At 41.0% G+C, this 18574-nt stretch overlaps 2 protein-coding genes across 3 annotated transcripts in view; one reads left to right on the top strand and one right to left on the bottom strand.

The window, feature by feature from the left end:
* ltk (leukocyte receptor tyrosine kinase) overlaps nt 1-4370 on the top strand; it is an 85129-nt gene extending 80759 nt beyond the window's left edge. For both annotated transcript variants that reach the window (XM_078940308.1, XM_023951854.2), the window contains exon 29: nt 41-4370. In XM_078940308.1, coding sequence (XP_078796434.1) covers nt 41-1036 — 996 coding nt within the window. In that variant the 3' untranslated portion in view covers nt 1037-4370. The remainder of the gene's footprint in view (nt 1-40) is intronic.
* itpka (inositol-trisphosphate 3-kinase A) lies at nt 4371-17742 on the bottom strand. Its single transcript, XM_004082539.5, has 7 exons — nt 16555-17742; nt 12235-12331; nt 9429-9642; nt 8503-8707; nt 6856-6957; nt 6435-6506; nt 4371-5186 (listed from the first exon to the last, which is right to left on the bottom strand). Exons 1-7 carry the CDS (start codon nt 16948-16950, stop codon nt 4962-4964), a joined length of 1311 nt encoding a protein of 436 aa, XP_004082587.1. The 5' UTR covers nt 16951-17742; the 3' UTR covers nt 4371-4961.
* Between the last annotated feature and the right edge of the window lie 832 nt (nt 17743-18574).

Raw genomic sequence — 18574 nt, 5'->3', positions numbered from 1 at the left:
GCAAATTTGGAGATTAAGGATTATGTCATGTGTCTGTCAGGACCCCGATGTGGTAAACGCACCTTTGCCTGTGGAATGTGGACCCAACATGGAGGACGATGGAGGCACAGTGATGCGTCCCTCTGTCTCCCCCTCCACAAGCATTACTCCACTCCTGGTGTCCCATTCCGTGTTCCAGGATTCCCCATCCCAGATGGGATTCTCCGCCAGAAGTTTTGGACCACCTACCCCTCCCCTACAACCCACCAAACCCCGCCTCCTCCTGCAGAAGACCCAGCCGATCCACCACGAAGTGATATCCTGCTGCGAAGTGCTGGAGCCGTCCTGGGCCGTGACCGTCCCGGCACCCGATTTGTCGGCAGGAGGCAACCGCCTCCACCCCGAGCCCCCGCACCACCAACCCTGCTCCAGGAGCAGTTCCTCCTCCGGGAGCCAGAAGCTCAAGAACAAGACCAAGAATCTCTGGAACCCAACATACGGTTCCTGGGTTTTGGAAAACTTCAAGGGAAGGAAAACACTGGCTCACACTCAGTCAGTGCCGCTGTCGAGCTCCACCCCCAACTCCCAGAGCTGCAGCCCGGCTTCAGAGAACAAAAGTGTCTGTGACAGCACCAGCATCACCTACCTCAGCCCAAATCCACCTCCAGCCGGCCCGAACCAGGCTCCACCAACCAAGTCCTCTGAAAAGACTCCAGCAGGGGGCTCAAAAGCCGGCGTGGACCTGGCGAAGCTTCAGAGTTTCCCCTGTGGGAATGTCAACTACGCCTATGATGAGCAGAGCTTACCACTGGTTACATCCAAAGCCCCAAAGCCCACCACAAACAGCAGTTCCCCTCTCAGTCTCATCCCGGGATCCAGCTTGGGTCTGACCACAGGGCCCCACGCGTCCTCATCCCGGAAACCTAAACTCTTCCTAAAGCGTCACGCCAGCTATGGACACGAAGACATGAAGAGACACGTCAAAGCTGAGAAACCCACACGCGACCGAGACTCTGGCTTCTCCCTGTCAGAGGACCTGAGCATTTACCACTCCTGAACAACAGCCCACTGACACTTTGAGGCATTTATCACCTGGAGAGCATTTTTAGAGATTCAAACTCTGAGTTTGGGTCTCCAAGGTCTGTCTCAGGCTTAAAACCAAATCTGTGGAGCTCCTGGAATGCTGGAAAACCCCAACAAATGCTGTTTGAGCCCTTTGGGAGATTTGTAGCTTATCACTGAAACAATGAGCAACACAGCATGTCATAGATGCCAGAACCAACTGCTAGATGAATTCTATCACACCAACACTGAAGTTTACTTTTTACCATTTTTCTTTAATGATCAGGATTGTTCAGATGCTTTTAAGTCCCACTCCGATCATCTTTTGATCAATTTTAAAAGTGTTCCCAGTGGTCTTTTAATTAGGATTTTGCTGTATTTAGGCCAACATTTTTTTTAAATTTGGATAGTTTTCTAGGACATATTTTTTGCAATAGTTCATTAGAAATTCACCTCTGGGTTGTTGGCAACACAGTGGAGCAACGCTGCCCCCCCTTCCCTTCCTGCTAGCTTACAGCCCTCAGCCCTTCACAACCCCAACCTAACATTACGGGTGCAAAAAAAACAACTCACAATATTGGAACTGCAATACAATTTACAATAGAGTTTACAACACAGTTTTGAGCCGGATTTCAGCTCAGACCTGGAAAACAGAGACGTTCATGGATCTACAAGTGGATGCTTCAGAATGGAGCTGAGCAGGAAGCTTTTGGCCCACTGCGTCACAAATAATCTCTTTTTCCATCTGCATTTTTTGTATCTTCTCCTGATTCACAAAATTTGAATAAAGAAATACTCAGAAATGCCATTTTAAGCTTAATTTTATTAATATATGTATCCTCCAGGAAAATGGCACAAGCACATGTTTAACCCTTGTGCTATCCTAGGCACTTTGGCATTGGGAGTTGGGTCATTTAGACCCACTAGACAGTGCTCTGAACCTTTTTTCTTCAATGATTTCTGATCTTCACTGGTGTCCATGGATTACATGAAATCTTTCCACCTTTATCCACCTTTGTCATGGTAGGGAGAACACGTCAATGGAAGGGTGGGGTCATCTAAGATAGCACAAGGGTTAAAACATTAAAACTATTTTCATCGGAGTGGGTCTTGAAATGGGTGTGTAAATGAGTCAACTTTTATTCAGTATCAGTGAGCTAATGTGATAGTTAGACTCCTGCCAATTATGATCAAACATACTTTAAAACTTTGTTTTTTTTTCTTTTGAGTATATTTTATTTTCATCCTTAAAATGTGAAAGGATTTAACCCCAATGACTGCAATACCAGCTGTTTTTTGGCATGAGAATGTGGATTTTTGTAGTAAAGTTTATGGTCTATTGCTGCCCCCTGGTGGTGATCTACAGGTTGTGCTCCAATCTCAGTATTTTGATTGATTGGCTTTAAGCTTTAAACCTGTTTGTTTTAATTAAGATATGAGTTCATTAAAGTACGTTTCCAGGTTCTATATGTCTTATTGCGCCATACAGGACATTTTGTGCTGTACTTTCATAGGTTTTTGCACACATAAATGGGTGGTTTGGGTCCTCTGTGATATAAATATGAACAGAGGGTCCTTCATAATAAAGATGCTGTCACTCCTTTGCTGTTTATAGATTTTTAACAAGCTGGAATGAACCAGCATATTACACATTGCCTTGATCCAGAGATAGAAAATAATAGTTTTGCAGAAGCCGCTCGCTCATGAGGTTGGTGTGTGTAAATGTGTACAACACAACCTCGCAGTCGTAAAAAGATTTGCTATTTTTCCCAGATACTTTTGTTGGAAATTGTATTTTTCTTGTTTTTGTTTTATTTTTGAGGAATCCGCACTTGGAGTTGAACACTGCCAAAAAAAAACTGTAGTCCTGGTAGTACCACTGGTTGCCAGTAGGGGCTGTAGCAGAGAGCTGCTGCCAAATTTTCAGATTTAAACCATTTATGTTACATGTTTGGTAACTATTCATTATTTAAGCGTTTTTATTTAGTCTGATTGTTGGGGTTGTTGTCATTGTGGCTTTTATTTTGAAAGTAAACAAGTATATTTATCATGTTAAATGAACATTTATCTTTGTTTTTGGCTCATTGTATTTTCTGCTCAGGCCTGCTAATATTGTCTTACGATTCCAACCTGACTTGAAAATAACATCTGTAAAAAAAAGGTAACAAACCAAAACCCACATCGTTATGCCTTTCTAAAGATTAATAGGGTATATTTTTACACATGATAAAGAAGAACCCATGTCTAATTACAGTGTAAGTTTTTGATTTTCTTGGGCATTTGTTAAAGATTTGTCTTCATCTGTGTGTCATAATAAGAAAGCCTAGAAAGAAAATGCAAACAAACTTCATCCAAAGCAGACAAATATAAATCTATTTTTAATGAGAAAAAAATCCATTTGCAGAAAAGTTGAGTTTAAAAAGTAATACGTGAACTTTTTCTATTAGTTATAAACTTTAAATTTAACTGTCGTATGGCTAATATTTCCTAACATTATTGCCCTTGAAGGAAATGCTAAAGTTTGAGATCTAAGTTATTTAGTGAAAACATGATTTTAATAAATGTGTTCATTTTTGTCCTTTTAAGAAAAATCTTCAGCTTTTCCTGAAAAAATGGGATTTGTTTAAAGAAATAATGACAATGCAGAACATTTCTTTTTGCAAGTTGAAATCTTTTGGATACATTTCTTCCACTGAAATCCCAATATTTCTTGGCCAGTGTGTACTTTCACTAACGCAACAGTTTGATGACTTTTCAGTGCAAACATATTTATTTTTGTATGTGCTTCTGTACACTGGACTAATGTGTTTATCTTTCTTTGTTTTGTTTAAAGATCCTTAAGTGTGATTTAGGGTTGTAGTATTGGCGTTTAAACAGAAAGAGGGGGAGGGGGGCATTTTGCTTGTAAAGAAATTGGTCTTTTTTTTGTGCGGGTTGTAATAGATTCAGTTTTTATGTTTGGCTAATTTTCTTAATAGAAGTAAATAAATTAATATGATAATCAGTTTTACACACAGACCTGCTGATATTGTGTCTTACTTTCCAATTAAAGCTTTAAAATATAAACATTTTTATTCCAACTTTTCAAAATCGTGTCAATAGATTAATAATTGATATAAATATTTGGTAGAAAAATGTATTTGGAAGTATTTTTTATTTTATTTCACATTTGCTCCCCAATTAAAACACAAAAATTGAGTATATTTTTTATTTTGAGTATATTTTTTGATTTAAACGAATTCCGAATAAAAATTCCTAAATTCTGTGTTTGATTTGCATGAACTAATTTTTTTGTCTTAGTGTCAGTGTTCCAATAAAAAAACATAACATTTCTTTGTTTTTTTTGTACAAGCTGTCATTTAATGTGCTCAACACTGATCATATTCTGAGCCCAAACTCACGTTCTAAAGGAAGAAGTGCACCATCGAGTGTTACAACAATCAGTATGTTTGATTCAAAGATTAAAAGAGTACAAAAACAGTCGTTAAAATAGCAAAATAGATTTTGCTTTGCGGTAATAAAAAGTGGTGCTCTTAATGCAGTGATGGCGTGCAGCGTTACACCAGGCTGTCGGTGGGATTTCCTGCCCAGAATTAGAGCTTCGGTGGACAGAGTGAGGTGTTTGAGTCAGTAAAAATTAAAACCTTTAGAGGAATTTCTTCATATTTCAAAACTCTGCTTCTAAAGCTGACAGGATTTCTGCACTTTCACTTTTGTTTTCTAATCAAGAAGATAAATTAGTGTTGGCTCGATTGGTGAAGAGCTCTTTCTGTTCAGAGCTCATCTCCTCTGTCAGTGCTAAATCTGTCCACTGGTGGTGCTGTTTAGGGTGCTCCTTACATGACTGAACACCTTTATCTTAAAACAAGTCTCTTTTTGTAGAGTCCATTAAAGTAGCAGAGTCTGAGGCGTCGTGTTTCCTAGCAACAGTCCTCACTAGCCGTTTCCTCGACAACCGACTTCAAGGTGTGCATTAGGTTATCCAGCCCCCACAGGTAGCCGTCCTCCCGATTGCCCTCCTGCCACGGGACGTCATGCTGCAGCGTCTGACCCTCCGGGAGCGCGGTGGTCTTCCCAAAGTCAATAATCCAGATTTGTGCGTTACCGGTGTTGTTGTGGATGAAGAGGAGGGAGCTGCCGATGACCTGGAGGAAGAAAAATAAAGATGAAGGTTTCTAGTCGGACTCGTCACTCTGCATCCTATCAGTCAAAATGTAAAAACACTTAAAAAAGAGGAGCTTTTAAGTCAAAAAAAGTGGTCAAAAGGTGTTTTTGTCACTGGAAGAACAATAAAGTTTTCAAAATTTGACAATAACGGTGACAAGCACAAAATAAGGAAGTGCAACTCATAAGAGGAAAACTGCCTCTGCTTCAAAAATGCATGAGAGCTGACGCTGTCTGCTAAAGTCAAGCATCAAGTCCAAAGGCGTCAGGAAATGAGAGAATCTGTCAATTAAAAATGGAACTACTCTAAAAAAGGAAAATGGAAAGAGTTTCTCAAAGCTGAACCAGTTTCAAAACCGGCTGAGACGTTCAAGGACAGAAAGCTGAACATGTTTCTTTACACCTCCCAACTTTAGCGCAGTACATTTATGAAAAGAAGTTAAAAGCACTCTAGAATAAGAAGTGCATAAATGTTTTTTTAACTATAAATGTAATCAAATCCAACAAGGCAAATGAAATTGATCTGAAATAGAATAGACAAAATATTAGAAGGAGATGAGAGAAACCATAGAATCTCAGCAGAAAGGGCTTTTTTTTAATTTTATATTCCTGATCAAAGTTCAGTGTAGGAGGTTTGGGGGCGGATCCAAAGCAGCAGCTCATCATTTAATGATCTATTAGTCATCCTGAGGACGGAGCGATGTGAGCGAGCCAAGTGCAGTTTATTTGCAGCAAATCATAGAAAGAATAAAGGTGGGATAAAAGAGTCAGATTATTTTACTTTTACTATCTCTGCAAGCAATTAGGGGAGTTTATATATAAACAGAGAGCTCTCAGTAACATGGAGGGAAAGAGGGGCGGGGTTTCTCCACGTCAATGGTCCCGCCCACAACTTTGAATGATCTACTGCTGCTCTGCAGAAACTATGTCCTAGAATATGACACACATAATTAAAAGACCAGTGGGAACACTTTGAAAATACTCCTAAAAAGACACTTTATGACACTTCATGTATTTCTTTGATTTGACCTACATTTGAATGTTATTTTGAGGCCAAATACATATATAATATATATATATACTGTTCAGCTGTTTGGAAAAAAGAAAAAAGGTTCTGGAAGTGTTCTTCACTCCTCTGCTCTGGCTCGGGGCGAGCTGCTACCTACGATGCAGCTGTCCCTGGCTAATATCACATCTACTGTCGTCATCTAATGTCGATGAGTCATCACCTCGTGCCGCTTGAAGAACTCCGATGTGTTCAGGGCCTGCCGGATCTCCTCCAGCTTGGTCAAATAGGACTTCTGCGTTTCAAGAGAAAACAGGCCGTCATGGAAGAACAGGAAAACCCGCAAACCCCAGAGACGGATCAAAACAAACCCACAGGATTGTGTTTCTAAGAAACTAAAAGTAAACAGTTGGAACGTTTGCTTGGTAGCTTGAAGTGACATGTTGCAGTTCAAACATGTTTTGGTACAGGTTTTTTCTCTCAATGTGTGATTAAACACAGCCGATCCTTCATCAAATGTTAGGACAGTTGCATCATATTTGCTTTGGGGCTGACTCCACATTTAAAGTGGATCTGAAAGGTGCCAACACTCCGGGGTTTGGTTTTCAAGGGACGACACGAATCCGCATGTCAGAGAGACGTACGATGAGGCCGAGGTCTCCACCGACGAAGTCTTTGAAGACCTGGATGACGTCCTGCTTCGACCGGGTTTTCTTGAAGTCGGTGCGACACGAACCGTCATCTTTCTGAGGAGAACAAAACAAAAGAACATAAAGGAAGGAAAAGAGCAAGAAGGTCCTCCTGCGATGTATTCATTCTGTTTAGGAGTTCTTTTTTAAAACTCCAGTCTGAGGAAAATGCTGTTTTTGGTCTTTTCAACATGATTAATTAACATTTCATTTCTGAATACAATATTTTTCAGACTATAAGTTATATGTAAAATAAAGAAGGAAAAAAATCACATTTATTCAATATAACAGGAAGAAGTTTGGACATTTTTTCTTGAAAGGCAATTTACAATAACTGAATATATTATAAATAATACTGGAATAGAGAATAATAGACAATGTATGCTTCGCTACTGTAGTGCATTAATGCTAAGTTAGCTTGATGAACATAGGAATCTAGGATCTTCGAAGAAAAAACAAGCTAACAAGTCATCTAAGATCATTCTATCGCTTCAAATCCCTAAATAGGTTGAATTTTTCATCCTCTAAACAATTCTGACAAACTCGGCGTGAGCCTGAGGCTGTGTCCGAATTCCCACCCTACTCCCTAAACACTAAAAAACTTTATAGTGCAGGACATGCAGTGCCGTGGATTTTAAAAGTATGTTGGACACCATGCACACTACGGATATAACGTCGTCATATTTGTGTAAAAGTTCAAATCTAATTGATATGAGCGTATAGCGACGACTATTTATGAATCCACTGTCTTCTGAAGACAAAAACGTTGATGATTTATGAAATTTGTTTGCAAAAATTGTTCAAACACAATGCATTGTGGTCTATATTCGCCAATCTAGTAAGCATCAATGCACACTGGTTTTTCGCATAGACTTCTGGGAAATTTCTAGGGCACTCGATGTTGGAATTGAAGATTCGGACAGCACTACAAAATGGCAAACGTACTATATAGTGCACTATGTGTTGATGAGTAGGAAAGGAATTGGGACACAGCCCAAGAATTATACTCCAGGAAAAAAAAGCTTTTTCTTTGTTCAAATCGTTGTGATTCAAGAGCAGACACAAAGGAAATTAAGTTTGAAAAAGATCATATTTGTGGCAGAAAATATGTGGGGAGGGCCACGAGCTTCCTGCTCTGCTCTCTATTCCGATGCATCCACTTGCAAACATGAACGTCTTTGTTTTCCTCGTCTGAGCTGGAATCTTGCTCAGAACTGTACGGCTGAACATTTTTGTTTTCCTGCTAATGTTAGGTTCGGTATGTGAGGGGCTGTAAGCTAGCTAGTGTTGATCCGCGCCAACTTCTAATGAACTACTGCCGTTCTGCAGAAACTATGTCCTAGGAAACGATAAGGTTTTTTGATTTAGGCTAAAAACGTCATAATCATCATTAAAAATCCACTGGGAACGCTTTGAAAATAGATCGTAGTGTGAGTTTAAAAAACATATTTCAACAATATTAAAAATTCTCAATAATGTTGAGTTGATCTTCTAAAAACATTTCCACCAAAGTGAAAGTAAAAAGGCAGTAAAGTCTGGAGACCGTCCTCTGTGAAATTACAGTAAACCCGTTGAGACTGCAGTAAAGCGGAGGCTGTGCACCTTGATCCCCTCTATCCTGAAGCCCAGCGTGTTGGTGGAGCTCATGCTCTCCCTCCACTGCATGTAGCGGGGCTTGGTGACGCCCCTTTGGGAGTGCTCCTGAGGGGTCGGCCCGTCGCGGTCCACCTCCACCATTTTCTTGTACAGGTCCTCCCGGGGCTTGGGCCGCTCTCTGGCTCTCACAAGCTCCTCCTCCAGGTACGTCCTTCAACAGAGAGAAAAAAACACGTCTGAGACGTCTGTGTGTTCTTATCAGATGTGCACCAACAAAAACGCAGTTTACAGTGCCCCAAAAAAACAAACAAACAAAATCATAGTGTTTATTTCTCTGAGCAGAAAAGGCAGAGAGTGTTTTCACTGGTGAACAGTGAAGCTGCGGGTTTGTGCAAACAGATGTGAATTCTGGTTTCTGTTTGCGAGCGGTGCTTCCTCTGTGCTCAAGAGGGAAGCTGAGAGGAGACTCCGAAGCAACACTTTAGCCCTGTGTGTGTTTGTGTGTCTGCACTGGTGGTTTTGTAACGTTGTGGTTGGGTGTTTTTGACAGAAGGGAGTCTCCAGGGACACCCTCGGCACACAGAACGCGTGTGCGCGAGCAGATAAGGCAAACTCTTGTGCTCATTTGTTGTGAAGTGTTTCGGTGCGTGTCTCCTGGTCGTTGCAGCCGCGGCTGTCCTGAACCTGCTTGCCCGTGCACGCACAGACTTGCACGTATGCATCCACCAGCACCTCTCTGCAGATATGCGAGTGGAGGAACTCCACCCGCGATGGCAGGAAGCCAAGCAAACACCGTGCAGTTACAACAGGTGTTCCCTTGTAGATCTAAGCCACACAGAGCTGCTCCGTCTGCATTTTTTTTCTCCGAGTGGTTTGTTTTCGTAGAGCCCCGAGCATCGATCAGCACTAATGGAAAAAAACCGTCAGCATACCTCACTCCCATCTTGCAGTCCATCACGTTTGGGAGGTCGAAGGTCGCCAGCAGGTCGGTCATGTGCAGGAAGGACTCCCCGTCCTTTTCCACCACGCCGTGATAGCCGGGCACAAACGGCAGCAGCGCGTCATCCCTCAGCTTCTCAAAACACTCCATCTCATTCTCAGAGAACTTTTTCAGAATACTGCCCTCATCTGCGGCTTTGAAGTGGCCTGGAATGAGGACATGATGATGATGATGATGAGGACGATGATGAGTTACCAGCATGCACAGGGTGTACCTGAATGTTCCGAGAAATGCTAAGATATCAAAGGGTGTGCCTTAAGAAAAAAAAACAACTTTATTGCTCTACAGGTCCGACAACTAAAAAACTAAACACATGTAGGACTTTCAGTTTAGTGGAAATGAACAAGTACAAGCTTCAAATACTTGGAACTGACACCTTTTCTTTGCTCAATTTTTGTGTATCGTTTTCCGTGTGTACAGACTCAGATCTGCTTTCTCCTACACCGCAAACTTTTTGAGACTTGCAAAGATTTAAAACCTTGATTTTAGACATTCAGCTGTTTTAATTTCTCTTTACTTCACACCTTTCCAAGCAGAGTGGAGAATTGCTGTCTCCATTAGAGCTTGGATCTTGAAATAAGGACAATATTGATACGAGTCAAAATCCTTTGACAATAGAAAAACTTGATTTAACCCTTGTGCTATCCTATGACCCCATCCTTACATTGACGTGTTCTCCCTACCATGAAAAAGGTGGAAAGATTTCATGTAATCCATGGACACCAGTGAAGATCACAAATCATTGAAGAAAAAAGGTTCAGAGCACTGTCTAGTGGGTCTAGATGACCCAACTCCCAATGTTAAAGTGCCTAGGATAGCACAAGGGTTACAATGTAAAAGTTATTCATTGGCATTATTCTGGAAACAAAAACGTAAGATTTATGCTCTAATAATAAGAGCTAGTTTTAGATTCTCCCCCTCTGTCTGTACCACTCTGGTCAGAGCTGCATGGGACAACTTCATGGGAAAAAAACACATTTTTTCCCAAAATGGCAGGTATTCTGTTGGCGTTGTCACCATAGCAACCATTTTATATTTGGGTCGCCTGGGGATGACAAACAGGTCTATGTAATTTGTAGAAGAATTGGCAAATTCTTTTCTATTGGCAAAATCATTCCTAATATGTTCATCCCGTATGTTATACCGTCTCATTCAGCTTTTGGGTAAGTCTGTTTTCAGCGATACCCGATGTTAGTGATCAATGTTGCGATGACGATGTGACTTGTGATACATGAACAAATAGCAAAACAACCAAATACATCACTTCCATTCCACTGCAACAGCTTAATTTAAATAGGAGTCAACATAACTTCAATTATATTCCCAATGCCCCTCGTCTACATAGGAGGTGAACATCTAACAGGAAAAGAGGCCCGTCCGATTGGTCAACAACGTGAAGGCATCCATCTGGTTGGTCAAAAGCATAAAGTGATTTATTTGATTCGTTAAATACTTCAAGCTGCCATTACATTGTGTTAGCACATTTAAGGTAACCATTTATTGCAATTTTCACAGACTTTTGCGAAATGTGTATTGCACAGCTTGATATCGCAATAACGATAAATTTGCGATTTATTGTCCAGGCCTACTGTACATTAAGTAAGGGTTAATGGCCGACGAAATTAACGCACGCCGTGGAAGCCTGAACCGTCCGATGCGAAGCGCCTTCATTTCTCATCATGCACACTTCCAAGGCCCCTAGCCCGCTTATGCCATGGTCACTTACAAAAGAAATAAATATTTAATAATCAGTTTTTAGTACTTTATTCTTGTAATTTGTTTGTTTTAATTCAATTTTTCACAAAAAGCGGACTTTTTGTTATGTGGTGCGGCCCCATCTCACTGTAATAAATTCCACCATGATTTGTTTACTACCGGTACACGGTGATAATCCACATGGATAATACACAGCTAAAAAAGAAGTTCCGGTCACATAGCTCAAATGTTCATATCACTGCGCTGGCTTCTTTAAAACAAACTTTAGCTTCATCATCTGGACAAAAACAAGTGGTAGGAGGTGAACTTTCTCTCTGAACTGATGCTGTATTTAACCCATCATGACGATCTCGCTTTGCTTTGCTGCTGCATTCGAGGCCGGTTCAGCGTTTGTAACGCACCACGTAACAAATAGTCTGCTTTTTGTGAAAAAAGCGATCCAAGCCGAAAAAATAACAGGAATTAAGTACTAAAAGCTGATTAAATATTTATTTCTTTTGAAAGTGACCATGGTATAAAGCAGGTTAGTGGCCTTCGAAATGTGCATTATCAGAATTTCCGGCTTCCACGCCGTCCGTTAACTTCGTCGGCCATTAACCTTTACACAGAACCAAATTATTTGCAAGAAATTAACAAAAAATAGGTATTATTGGGCTGTATAACTTCCAGTTTGAAATCATTTTAACAGTTTAGCTTTTTTAGCTTCTTTTGTCCTTTTTGAATGCTTACGCAGAACTCCTTGATTCTAGATTTTCTAGATCAATTATCCAATTTCTTGTCAAATAAATATGACTTGCTGCATGACAGATCATTTTACTACCTTCTTTTCTACATAAGATTAGATTTATTTCCCTGTTTTTAGGCACTTTTTGCAGCCTAAAAGACTTTTAAACGATAACCCCGTCTGAATGACATAGATTTGGCTAAAAGTTACACACAAAAACCAAACCATAGGAGACTTTGTTTTTCTATAAGTCACTTCATCCTTTCATGATAGGCATCAGCTTTTACAAAACCTTCACCTTTATGGCCGGCGAGCTGAACCCAGTTGAGTTTTTTCCGCTGCGTGGCGTTGAAGGGCCAGCGGACGAATGCCTTCAGCTTCCACCATGATTTGTTCTGTTCAAAACATTAAAAAAAAGTGGACAAAATGAAATCTAAACATCAAAAAAATATAAATAAAGTCATGACAAAACATCCCAAAGCCAAGAGATTTGTTTTCGGTTTTTGTGTACGCGTGAGTATGAGCATGTACATTCACACACAGCACCCAATCTGATAACACAGCAGGCTGGAAAGTTGCATTGATCCACTCTGAAATATCTGCAGTGGAAATCTGATCAGACCACCAATTCAGCGTAGAAAATCTGCTGGCTGTGAAGTTTTCCACCTGCCAGACGCCTGTAATCTAGGTCAGTTAAATGTTGTTTTTTGGTTAAAAAAAAAAAAGTCATCTTTCATCTCCTCCTTTCTGCTCCTTTAGTTTAAGATTTTGTTTGTTTTTTATTTCACAAAGACGACGTTGAGTAAATTTCCTGTCAAATTTAGCCCAAGCGAATCAGAAATCTAGATACAAATGTTTGTAAAAGCTGAGTCCACATGGTGAGTGACGATGAAAATTAAAGGTTGAATTTTGGTTCTTTAAAAGCAAACTTTTATTCAGCGTCTTGTGAATGAAACAGGAAATGAAAGAGGGACTCAGCGAGCGTCTTTCACTTCGCTCTCTGCTGTTAAATGTCAGGTGGCACGCTTGACTTGTTGTTTACTGATGAGATGAGAAGGCCACAGACTTTCTTGAGTGTTTTTCTGGACTGACAGCATAAACGTGGCGCCTGACTTTGGTTGTAGAGACTTAATGGCCTTGCACCACTGAGGGATATTACGTTTTTACGCCAGCAGATCTGGCCTTCAAAATAAGAGCAGTGAAGACATAATCAAGTTCAAAGTTTTCTTTTCAGTTTTGTAGCAAACAATAAATTTGTTCCAGAAACATCCAACTAAAATCAGTCAGATATTTATGTTATAAAATTATAAAAGTTATAAAATTGTAACATTTGGACCAATGAATTCACTGGCAGCAACACTGGATTTAGGGATCTTGACCCATCGGTTGTCAAGGTCAGGGTTCAAACTGTATCAGTAAATGTTGACTTGACCTCAAACCTTCACCTCCGCTTTCTCCCTGAGGATAAACGACACATTTTCCTTTTCGTGCTCAAACTTGAAACAGCTGTTTGACGTGTTCAGGGGGAAAAGGATGAGCGGTGTTGCAGCTCTTCGGTTTTTGGGTAAGTCTGTTTTCAGACCAGTTCACTTAGACAAAAAAAAATCTATTTTATTTCATGGCAAATTAACCAAACTGCACAGAAACATCCTGCAGTATAAACAGCTGATCATTCAAGGGGAAAGAGAAAAAAAGTCTTCAGACTCTCACATTCCTCCTCGCTACACAATATGTAAGGGTTAATGGCCGATGAAGTATGCATTATCACTTTTTAACGAACTTCGTGGAAGCCTTCCTTCCACGAAGTGCGTTAAAAAGTGATGATGCACAGTTCGAAGGCCATTAACCCGCCTATACCATGGTCACTTACAAAAGAAATTAAAAGTAACCCGTTTTTAGTCCTTAATTCTTGTTTTTTTCCAATTTGGATCGCTTTTCTCACAAAAGGGTCGCGCCGCACCACCGCTGCAGTCAAGAAAGACTCTGCGAAATAAAGCAATATATATATGCTGATCGTCCCGATGGGTTGAATAAAGCATCAGTTCAGAGAGAAGGTTCACCTCTTACTGCTTGTTTTTGTCCAAATGATAAAGCTAAAGGTTGTTTTAAAGAAGCCGGCGCAGTGGTACAAAACATTTAAGCTAGGTGACCGGAACTTCTTTTTTCACCGTGCGGTTATCTTGTGGTATATCACGTTTTAATACACACCCAGCAGCCAATCAGAATCGAGTATTCACCCGGATCATGGTATAATTAAAGTCAAAGTACAAATAGTTGTGACACACCGCGGTGAGTGACCATCTTCTCTGCATTTGGCCCATCCCCTTGGGGAGTGGTGAGCTGCAGACAAAGTTACACTCAGGAGCCGTATGGTGCTTATAATCCCCAATCCAACCCCTGAATGCTGAATTTCTAGGAGAGAAGTTTTGGGTCCTATTTAAGAGTCAGTGTTTTGATTCCACGACCTACGGGTCTCAGGGCGGACACTGTACTAGTAGGCCACTGAGCTGGTTTACCACCAGGACATTCCCAAACTCTTTTGCATTTTGTTTTTTTAGATTTAGATTTTGGGCTGTTTATTTCTACTACAAAAATACAACGCTTATGTCCCTTTTTAGTCCATGTTCATTAACACTGTATTAAACAACACCAGGGTTCACTATTAAATGAATGTTGGTTAATCTAATGGATCAACGCCAAAGTTCAAATGAGCTTTTACACTTGCTAAAGGTACCAGACTATATCTTAGAGTGAAGACAGTCTACTAGTACAGCCTCTAAAAGTAACTTCGTCACAGCAAGGACATTCAGCTTCTCGGCCTTGTAAAAGTCAAGAGGCTTTTGACTCGTAAATGTTGTTCAGAAAAGCTGACAGGAATCCGGGTGAAGGCTTTTATATCCCAAAGTAAAACACCCCAAAGTCCCCCATCAGCAGCTGGAACCGAACACTCGGATGAGCAGAGATCACGTTTTCTAGTCCAGTTCTCATATATACTCAGTACAGTGAAATGACTTCTGGAAAAACTAAAAAAAAAAAAAAAAAGACGTGAGATTCCTGCTAACAATTCCTGCACACCTGATGGTTGTTAAAAATGTATTGAGGGATTGTTGGTCTATTTAATAACTCATTTTTTTATTGTTTGCGTGGGTTGCTGTGTTTGTTTCCTGCCTGGTTTCTTTAGTCATCAAGCCTGTCGTCTTACCGTCTGACACACCTAAAGGTGTGTGAGGGACTCACGCAACAAGTCACTGGTATGAACTGAGTCGTTGGCAGCAGTCAACAAAAAACAAAAACCTCTGAAACTGCACTTCAGGAGGAAGACTTGAGTGTTCCAACGTCAAGAGATGGAATGTCGCAAAATAATGTGTGAAGGTTAAGCTCCTTGCCCCGACTAGTAACCGGTTTTTCCACATGCCTCTGTGGCCTCAATCTGTTCCGCCCGCTCTCAACGTCTTCAAGTCAACACAAGGAACCCGTTGACTGAGCAGAGCAGAGCAAAGTGCTGCAGACTTCCTGAAGAAGTGCTGCTTCGCTAAATGTCAAAGGCCAAGGCTAAAACTGGATATTGACCACAAAAATATTACCCAACAGCTTGATCTGTTGTGCTGTGAGTGTGCGTGGGCGTCTGTCTGTGGGTTGAAAGGACAGAAGCACCGAAAACAAAACACAACCAAAAAAGCGGCAACGTTAAAAACATCCAATTCTGACTGTAGAAATGGAGCGATTGAAAACCTCCTTTTAATTTGAGTTCTAAAGCTTCATCCTGAGCATCTGGAAAGTGTCCCCTGTAACGAGGGGTGGGGGGGTTGCTTGGTTTGTTTGAAGCAAAGTGATGGCTGCAGGCCTTTTATGGAGAAGACAAAAAGATGGCTGGTCAAGTCGTAAAACATCCAGCACGCTCGCCAACAGCCCCGAGTCCCCGTGTGATGACAGTCCAGGACGAAAAGCAGAGTCTGCTATTCACCAAACCAGCAGGTGACTCACTCCCATCTTACATAAAAGACAGTCAGAGGTCAAAAACACGCGAAATGTATGAGCTGGAAAGGATTGGAACAAATCTTGATTTTTTTTTTTGGGGGGGGGGGGGGGGGGGGACTTTAAGCTACAGGTTGAGACAGAAAAGTTTTCATCTTAAGCAAAAACACAAAGTTTTACACAATTCTAACCCCACATTTACCACTTGTTTCCATTTCTAAGCAGGTTCAAAGTGACTTCAGCTGGAAAAAACATGTTTTCTGTAGCCTTGATGATAAAAAAATAACCATTATAAAAAGCTGTCCAGGAGTCCGATTTATTTGATTATTAGAAGCAAAAACTAGATTTCAAAGTGATTTATCATCCTTGAAAATTATAGGAAACATCTATGACCAATCCAGCATCATCTTCATCCATGATGATGATGTTCCATTCAGACAATGAATGCAAAACTTACTACAGAGTAGATTTGATTGAATGTCAGACTTTAAGTGGATTGTAGGAAGTTTAAAATTGTCACAAAATGTGTTTTTGCTTTATTTTGGAGGACTATTTTTTGCTAAATGTAAGTCTTTAAAGTTTGACCTTAAAAGGAGATCTTTTGGATCATGATAAAACACTTTTCTGTGTGTTTTTGGCTCACCTCTCCGCCGTCCAGCTGCTCTAAAGTGACTATTCCTTTGCTTTTGCTCTCGTTGTCACTCAGGAGGTCATCCTCGGACTCCACGGCGGACGAGCCCGTAGAAGAGATGGAGGAGTTGGACAGCTTTCTGCTCAAGCTGTTTCCCACCGCGTCCCAGTCCTCCTGTGGGATCTCCCGGGAGGAGCCGCCTCCCTCGGGAGTGATGGTGACCTGTGGCACCCGCGAAGCGTCCATCACAGCCAGAGGAGCCGGAGCGGCTTTGAGCGCGCGCTCATCGTATCCATGCGCCGCCTGCTTGACAGTCTGCGCCCTGCGCTCCGAGCGACCTCCCTCGTTTGCTCCGGTTCGGGAGAGTCCGTAGTCATGGGAGGACTTTCTCCTGCTCTCTTTGGGCATTGATTGTGTTAGACGCTGAGGCGTCGGCGGCTCAACCTAGAAATCTGGTCATTTCACTTTCGGGGGGGGGGGGGGGGGGGTTCAAATGTTCGCCGGCTGGACGTTGACGGTCTTCGCCGCCCCTTTCAAGTATTCGGTATCGGACTTTTTAACCTGAAAAAAAACTTGCTTGGCTCGTCTGTGAGCTGCCGTTGACGGACCCCCCTCCTCGGTGCCTGGCTTGGCTCGCGCGCAGCACGCGCTGTTTATTATCTTCCGCATTGCGCGACTCACTTCCTGATTTAAAATTTAAACGAGCTGACGCGTTGAATTACACTATCAAAAAAAATGCTTATTTCTGACTTTCGATCGATTTTTTCAGATTTCACTTTGCCAACTTACGTTTACAAAACCGTTTAGTTTGTCTTCTTCAGCTAAAACCCACGCACTATTTTCTCAGACTTTCCTAAACTGTGTGGAAACCATTCGTTTTAAATTAAATGACTTGAGTTGGAGCAACAAGCAGGGTCGCAAACAAACACGTTTTGACGTAAAAGTGAAGGAATGTTGTTGACTGATTACTAATTCTAGCTCGCTAATTTCATTTCATATCGAGTGGAATTCAATAAACTAGGTTTGAGGTGATGGAAAAAGGTCATTTTTTTCCAGTGGTTAGACCAACGTGACAACATGTTGACTATTAAAAAAAAGACTATTTTTAATTTTACCTACCACAACCTTCTATCACACATATATATAACTTCTTTATTATTTATTTATTCTTCAAAGTGTAAAAAAAAAAAAAGTTCTAACTTTGCTCCAAATCTGTAATTTGGTCATATTTCAGCAACAAAGAGGAGAAAAACTGTAAACCTCCTGGAATCCAGGTTAAATTAAAATAGTCTATTGCATGTGCAAATTAAAGCCAGAAAAAAGAAGTCTGGATTACTAACTTCATTCCATTTAAAGCTGCTCAGACAGCACTGGTACCAGGGGGATTAGGGGACCGACACACACAGACTGTTCATCGATACCTTTTTGGATGTTGTGAGCATGCTGGCCACGCCTGCAACCTCACAACAGTGCATGTGGTTGACCCTGAAACACCTACACATTTAAATCATTTCAGGGTTTTGCATTTTTATGGAACGGGTGCAAATGGCAACAGGGTTAGTCCTTCGAGTGTTTGAAAACCAGCACACTATCGCAGAAATAAACAGTTTAATTTTGTCCTTTTAGTTTGAAATACCTCAGAGTTTTTCTCTAATTCCTTTATCAGCTGCTAAAGCTTTCTGGGTCACATCGGCAGCAGAAAACAGGATGTGGTCAGTGGTAGTACCAAGTGTACTACCACCTTTTTATTAAACTGCATGGCCTCTGGGTTTACACAAATTTTAAACTGTCCAGTGATGTTTTAATAATCTTTAATGTTTTAAATTTCGTTGGTTAGCTTGATGCACGGCCTGCAATTCCTTTAAATCCTATTGATGGGCTCATCAATATGTGCAAATTAGAAGTTTCTATGTAGATCAGCTTAAAGGGTCACAGGAAAAAGCACACAAACATGTTTACTATTTAGGTTCTAACTAAAACCTTTGTCCTGTGAGATATTAGGGCTAATCTAATATAATAATTTTCAAAAAAT

This window comes from Oryzias latipes, chromosome 22 (assembly GCF_053564925.1).
Source record: "Oryzias latipes strain Hd-rR chromosome 22, Olatipes_Hd-rR_3.1".
NCBI lineage: Eukaryota > Metazoa > Chordata > Actinopteri > Beloniformes > Adrianichthyidae > Oryzias > Oryzias latipes.
The sequence above is the reverse complement of the archived record's forward strand: the minus strand, read 5'-3'. Positions and strand labels throughout refer to the sequence as shown.